General features: G+C 34.0%; 2 protein-coding genes across 3 annotated transcripts; one reads left to right on the top strand and one right to left on the bottom strand.

The window, feature by feature from the left end:
• LOC114368950 lies at positions 1 to 743 on the top strand. The gene has a single exon (XM_028326253.1). It carries the CDS (start codon positions 129 to 131, stop codon positions 459 to 461), a length of 333 nt encoding a protein of 110 aa, XP_028182054.1. The 5' UTR covers positions 1 to 128; the 3' UTR covers positions 462 to 743.
• A 356-nt stretch (positions 744 to 1,099) lies between these two features.
• LOC114368949 lies at positions 1,100 to 4,333 on the bottom strand. Of its 2 annotated transcripts, none has more exons than XM_028326252.1 (2): positions 4,176 to 4,333; positions 1,100 to 1,803 (listed from the first exon to the last, which is right to left on the bottom strand). In XM_028326252.1, exon 2 carries the CDS (start codon positions 1,781 to 1,783, stop codon positions 1,274 to 1,276), a length of 510 nt encoding a protein of 169 aa, XP_028182053.1. In that variant the 5' UTR covers positions 1,784 to 1,803; positions 4,176 to 4,333; the 3' UTR covers positions 1,100 to 1,273. The 2 variants fall into 2 exon arrangements, with proteins under 2 accessions (XP_028182053.1, XP_028182052.1); XM_028326251.1 differs by having other exon boundaries at positions 1,100 to 2,063; positions 4,176 to 4,329.
• Positions 4,334 to 7,329: the final 2,996 nt, after the last annotated feature.

Raw genomic sequence — 7,329 nt, 5'->3', positions numbered from 1 at the left:
CATGTCTTTATCTCCTCTGACCTAATATATATAAACTCATTCTCTTCCCACTCAATTCCACCAACCTTCCTACCAACATAAGGAAGAGCTGGTCTTGGTTGCTTGAGACACAAGAAATCAACAACACAATGAGTCTCAATTGCCTCACATGCAGCCAGCTTCTTCAAAGGACAGACTCCTATGGCGAGTTATTTGTGGAAAAGGAATACACGAAAATATGCAAACAGGTTAATAGAAGCTGGTCAAGTAACATGTCATCATCAACAACCAAATGTGAGCTACCAAAAGGCGGGGCGGTGGCCAAGGTTAAGGCTGACCATCGCCGCAATTATAGCACCGGAGACGTTCCTTATCCTTCCGGCAGCGCAGGACCAAAGTTGGTGCGCAGCAGTGGAATGAGAAGAAACTGGAGTTTTGAGGATGTTGCTGAAACGCAAGATCAGGGTGTAAGTTGCCACTGAGATCAGATTATTGTTCTATGTTTCCTTGCTTGTGTTATATTTGGTCCTTTTCTGCATTGTGTATATTTTGTTTGTGGTGGGGATGTAAAGATTGGACATGGGGGGTACTGTTGTTGTACATGATTAAAAGTATGGTGTTTCAAGCGCTTTGTACAAGTTATGAGCGCTTTTTTTTTGCACCATATATAATTCACATCCCTTGTGGTTTTTGTTTTTCATTCCTCCTTTGAATTCTTTGTAACTGGTGGTTCCATTTATTAATTCATCCCATTTTTAAATCAACCTTTCTGGATTCTGCTGTGTACGTTAGTATACTAGATCTAATGTTTGTATCCAATGAATATTGATAACCAACATGATCTAAGGAAAAACATAACACGATAATTTACAGGCATTCTAGTCTTTTACATTAGATAAAAACAAGATACCAAGAACAAGGAAGATTGGTAGCTTGTCTGTTAAACATGCTTTGCACTAATGAAAACTCGAAAACTCTTCATGCATACATAGCATGTCATATAATTTTTTTTCACCGTGGGGATGGTCTTATGAATTAGCTCTGTGCCAATTATCAAGCAATGACCAAAGTCAGCTAGGTATGTTCTGTAATGCCCTTTCTACGTCTGCAATGAAAAGTATGAATGAGTAACTTAGTAAAAGAGACAGATTTTCTTCGGTGTTTATAATTTCAAAGCCTGCCAGGTAATGGAACAGCGGTTATCCAGCATTCTTTACATTATATAATGTTCTATAATACAACAGAAAGCTCACTGTGCTAAATACTTTTTTTAAAAGAAGAAATGGCGAGTCAACTAGTTTTTCTTTCTTCTAGCTTCTGCTTTCCAATCTCTTCGACCCAGCACCACTCTAGGAGCATCAGTACTAGCAACACCAGAAGATCCAGACTGAATTTCCCTCTCTGGCACTGTTTCTGACTTGTTTCCAATGGCTAAGCATGTCACCTCAGGTACACTAGTTATGGCTGGACGATCAATGAATCCATTCATTTGTTGATGCTTTAAAATATGGGCCCGTCTTGCGTCCTTTTTCCAATCTCGTTTACAATAGATACGGGTCACGAAGTTGTTGTTGGGGTTCCTGTTTGGTTGTAGTTCAACTTGCACAGCTGGTGTCTCTTCCACAACAAATGACTTCTTTGTTTCGGCTTCTAGACGCTTACGTGCCCTATATCTTCGTTGTCTCTCTCGATTCTTCAGACGTTGAGTCATTATGTCATTGCGCCCTTTTGATCGTGCTCTTTGATCAACAGACTTCATCATAGAACTATCTTGTGTTCCTGCAGCACTTTGATTGTTTTCCATTTTTAGAATACGGCTAGCATCTGCAGCAATCAAGTCAGCAAGGGATGGAATCCAGAAAATCATGTCATGTCATTACTCGTGATGCAAACATATGATATTTTTATTAGAGCAATCAAGCCTTTTAGTCTATATTACATCCCTTTAGGCTTCAGTAGCCTCTCCAGTATTGCAATTAATCATATTATACAATCACCAACAAATAATGTTGAGAAAAACTACTTCAAAATAGTGCCTGCACTTCATCGGGAGACCACTTTTCTGGCAGGGCCCCATCCACAACCTCAAGGAAAAATGGATAAGTTAAAATTTGAAAAAAATATACATGTTATGAAAGCCAAAGAAATGCCAATAATGGAACAAAAAAAAATTATACCACCCCTGCAAAATGTAAAAACTATCCTGCCATTTATGCAGAGTGCTGATTCTCTCCTCTTTTTATATTATTTTCCCTAAAATCCCATCACAGTGTACTCAAAGGCATGAAAAGGCACACAGCACCAAAAGGGTCGGAGCATTTGTAGTTCATGCAAGACATGCCTTTAGCATCTTATTGATAAAACTAAAATACTCTGAGAGCCTAGCCATCTAACTAGCCGATTGTGGTGCTAAAAGGAGCAAATAGTCAGAATTGTAAAAGAACTTAGAACTAGCCACCTAATTTGCTAACTGTTAGTTTTGGGACTATAAGCAGCAAACAGAAGAGGTGAACCTTTGAAAGTGCTATATAAATAAAATACTATGATACTCTTGAATTAAATGCTATAGAGACTAGAGGCAGTCATTCACCAGAAGAGGTGAACCTTCCCAGATTATTAGTCTTATGACAACCAGTGTTATAAATTGCAGATCATCGGAAAATGGTGGAAAGCCAATAATCTGCTATATCATATTGTGTATAAAATTGTAGGCCAATAGCAGAAGTCGCATAGCAATTGAAGTGTATGATATTATCAATTATATATGTATAAAAAATTAAGTTGTATGCAAATAAAAATAAAATGCATAAAAAATAACATAATATTAACTCAAAGTTCAATTGGATGGAGACTCGTCAAAGATGATAAATAGATGAAGGATGACTGTCGCAACCACTCGTTCACAATAGTGGACAGAGTAGCAATTGTGGATCCAAGAAATTCTGCAATGCAATAGCGCCACTATAGTGGCTATTTTAACAACATTGATAACAACAAAGGAAGATGAAACCTCTTTCAAAAGTTTGTATTAGATGAAAATGGACTAAACCTAACTCAACCTACAAAACTAGTTCAAGATGAAGGATCACCCAAGTTATTATAAAGGACAATTTGGTCATATACTCTGCTGATGTGGGATCTTAATAGGTCATCAACCACTCATCTTATTATCCATAGATGCTTCATTAGACATAAAAAATAACAATAGTAAATATACAAATAAATACAGGCATTTAACTGCAAATTCATCAAAAAATTTTACAAAAAACGAGCAAGTAGGTTCCATTGTGTTTTCTCTTCCAAATAAGAAAACAAAACGACCAAAAGACAAGCGACACTTGAACAGGTAAATAAGGACATCCTGCAGACATAATGTGGACCAATTCTAAGACTTTTTTTTTCCACTTTTCAGTTATAAATAAAGCAAGGTTGTGAAAAAACGGTCGCAGACCGCAATTTAGCCACGACATTTTTTAGTCTCTTTGCAACCAAACCGTTGCTGCGCATTGACTGCAATTGCAACTGCATTTGACTGCAATGTCAAGGAAGAAACCACCACCGTGACCGTGCCTGTGACCAAGACAGCAGTTTACAACCTTGAAGGGAGGTGTATAAGTTTGTATGGGGAGGGAAAATGAGGATTAACTACAGTACATGCAAAGCCACCTCACTGAGGTTTAGACAATACAGTTCCTAAGACTTAGTACCACTTGAGATGCAGCTCCTGGGCGTCCACTTTTGAAAAAAAAATCATAGAATGCAATCCCAACATGAGTACATGTTAATGTGCAACTACTAAATAATTAGAAAACCCAGATCATAAAAAAAAAACAAATAATTAAAGTTATCCTAGTAAGTAGTAACAGTCTATAATGTGGCACCAGGAAGAAATCATGCAAGAAAAATGGGAACTTTAATTAGTGACAACACGGTTGCAGTCATAGGGTTATGCAACAAAACAGATAGCAATTGAACCTTGCAAAATTAGCCACCTAAAGGGGTCAAAGTGAGAGGGGTTTCATCCTCAAATTAGATTAAAAAAACAGATTTAAAACACACAAACATGGATATGGAACAAGTGGCTCTGCAAGACAGAAGCTTTAACGTTCCAAGGAGAAATGGTTGTAGGTATATATATTTAACGAGTGATTGGAAGGTGGAGAAAATGCATAAGAGAAAGGTGTTGAGTTAATTACCTTAGTCGGTGTAGATCCACAGAGAAAGAAAGGTATAAAAGAGAAGAAGAAGATGAAGAACAAGTGTTTGAAACTGTAAGGAATGGTATTTAGGTTCGTCAAGACACAGAAGAAAAACATGACAAACCTAGCACACAGTTTGGTCTTGTTCAGGACACAAAGTTTCCTGCTAACGAAATCACACGTGTGAAGTGTAATAATGCTACAGTAGTTTATACTTTTTATTTTATTTATACATGTCAGATAAATACCAATATGGGGTGGTGGCGCAGTTGGCTAGCGCGTAGGTCTCATAGCTTCTGAGTGATCCTGAGGTCGAGAGTTCGAGCCTCTCTCACCCCAAATGCAATATATTTTGAGCTGTCACTTTTTTTCTAAATACTTTTCTTCAAATTGCAGTAAAATTGTTAGAATTTTATATCAATGATTTTGAAAGTAGTTCTTATTATAAAGTAACAACTTTAACTAATTGCTTTTATTAACAATTTCAAATGGTTAGTTAGATTCTTTCATTGGTGTGCTTTGTAAAATTTGTTTCAGCATCTCAATATATCAATTTTATTTTAGTTGCGAGTTTGATTCCTGATTCCTCTAAAAATAAGAAGGTACATAAGTGAAAATTTAGGGTGTATGTATTCAAGGGTGATGATGTCTAACTCTTAAAGCAAAGGTTGATAATTTGATAACCCAAGTCAAGTTGTTTATGGGTTCTTCTGGACGAATAGCCCGATGAAATCAAGAACTGATAACATGTTTGGATTTTCAGTGAAAGGTGTTTCTTGTACCTTTTGCTTAAACTACGATTTTGATTTTCCCAATAGATATACAAATACACTATAATTAAATTGTGAATAATTATGAACAAAATACATTTCACTATAGCTTTTTGATTTTTTTTTATTCATAAGAATTGAAAATGGCTGACACCCATTAAGTCATTGACCCAGTGCCTGCAAACAGAGAGCCCTACGACCATGGCCTAGCATCCCAAGCCATGTTCATTAGAGTGATTTTTTTTTACCAAAACTCTTAAAATTAACGTAACATAATAATAAGACTCATTCAAAATGAGTAAAATAACTTTAGTTGTTGAAGATGCTTGGGTAAAAGCATGTTTTTCAAATTGTATTGGTTATTAAATTGGTCAAGTTAATAGATTAACTGTGGTTGAATTATGGTTAAACAGGGATTAATAAAATAATAATAATAATTAATAATATACCACTATAACTTTATAATGCTAGTTTTTTTTTATAAAAAACCAAAATTTTATAAGTTATTAACATTCCAAATACATATCAAAGTTTAACATACTCCAATACTTAAGTTTAAGTTTCACAGTACATAACAATTTCACTAACAATAACAAAAGTTTACATATAAAATAAAGAGTGACAAAATAATTGAAGTTAATTTTTCATTTAAAGAAAAATGTAAATAAATTATGTTAAATATTTTTCATTGGACTACCAATTTTCAACCGATTTTGTGGATTCTTTGATCGTTTTTCTTTTCAGATCGATTCTGCAATTTATCTGAATCAAAACATTTTATCACTTTCAAAACACTACGCAGTGTGCTCGTTCGAAAATGGAAGTACAATGGGACAAACCATTCCACGTAGATATTGTGAACACGTTTACAATACATACAACAATAAGATTCAACTTTTATGGCCCCACAAAACGAAAGCATCCTATTTTAGAATCAAACGAGTATTTCCGTTTTGAGATTATTTATTTATGTGAGGGGCGTAACATTAGAATATAAATATTTTTTTATAAATTCAAAATTAATTAAAATGATTAATAATTTTAATTGTAATCAACAATATATATTGATATTTTCTTATTTTACATGTATATTAATTTTTATATGTACCAAATTCATTTGGGAAATGGGAAGTGGTTAGTGGTGATTGTGATAGGTTTATCAGCAAATTGGCTGAAATGGATGGCTCATACTCATACTCTCAAAGTAGCCATCTGCTCAATTTGCAAAACAATCTCTCTCTCAAAAGTCACAACTTGGAACATAAGGGCCAACCTTATATTATTAGTTACTTATATGTGGCTTAACGTATATAGATGATTATGTAAAATATTAAATTTTATATAATTCAAATTTTAACGATAAATTAAAATAAAAATAACACACACACACATATATAATATCTTTCTAATAATTTTATATTTTTAACTATCATACTAACATTCATTTGAGGCTTAAACATAAAACTCTTCATTCTTCATTAAAGATATGTTCTACAAAAATTAAATTCATGTTTTCTTTCACAAACTTAGTATATTGTTAGTTACACTTATTGGGTAATATTTTTTTTAACTTTTATCATTGAACATGTATATAATATTATATATAATCATCTTTATCTTTTATTTTATGTTACCTTCTTCACATATAAAAAATACTTAAAAAATAAAAAGAGACAACCTCTATTGATCCATTTTTTTATACATAAAATCTTTTCCAAATTTCTAACAGGAGCATTTTCGAACAGCAAAGAAATATGATTGGACTTCATTTTATATTTTTGGCCCTACATTTTCATTTCATTGGTTTTAGGAGGCCTTTACTTGTGATTGTGGCCACTACTTTTTACTCACAGAAGAGCCAATAATGAACTAGCAAAATGAAAAGGAAAAGGAAATGCTTCAATTTGGACTAAAAAGATTCTTCAGACACACCAGCAATTGAGCATTTCCCTCCTCTAAAAAAGCTAGTCTTTGTAGCTTCTATTCCTCCTTGTCGCTCTCTATCTCCAAGTTTTCGCCTTTCTTTAGTATCAAGTTGGCAACTTGTATCCAATTGGATGATCTCAAAAGGGTCCAAGTCGCTTTCTTTACCCTTTCTTATCGTGGGGCTTAGTGCTCTTCACGTGTTATGTTTACTAGAAGGAATTTTGCTAAATAAATATAATTTTTAAGAATTTAGACCCTCAAGAGAAATGAATCATCATATATCATATAATACAAACTCAGACTATCATAACCATGATCTAAAAGAAAATTCCTACAGTTGGGAGGTTTATCATTTATCTACTCTACGCTAGTTCGATTAATGCGTGGCCACGATTTAAAGCTAAAATGGCAATCATGTCAATGTATGAATCAAATGGTTCCCTCTCATCAGTCAC

The sequence above is a fragment of the Glycine soja genome, chromosome 9 (genome assembly GCF_004193775.1).
Source record: "Glycine soja cultivar W05 chromosome 9, ASM419377v2, whole genome shotgun sequence".
Classification (NCBI taxonomy): Eukaryota; Viridiplantae; Streptophyta; class Magnoliopsida; order Fabales; family Fabaceae; genus Glycine; species Glycine soja.
This window is presented reverse-complemented; position numbering and strand designations above follow the sequence as displayed.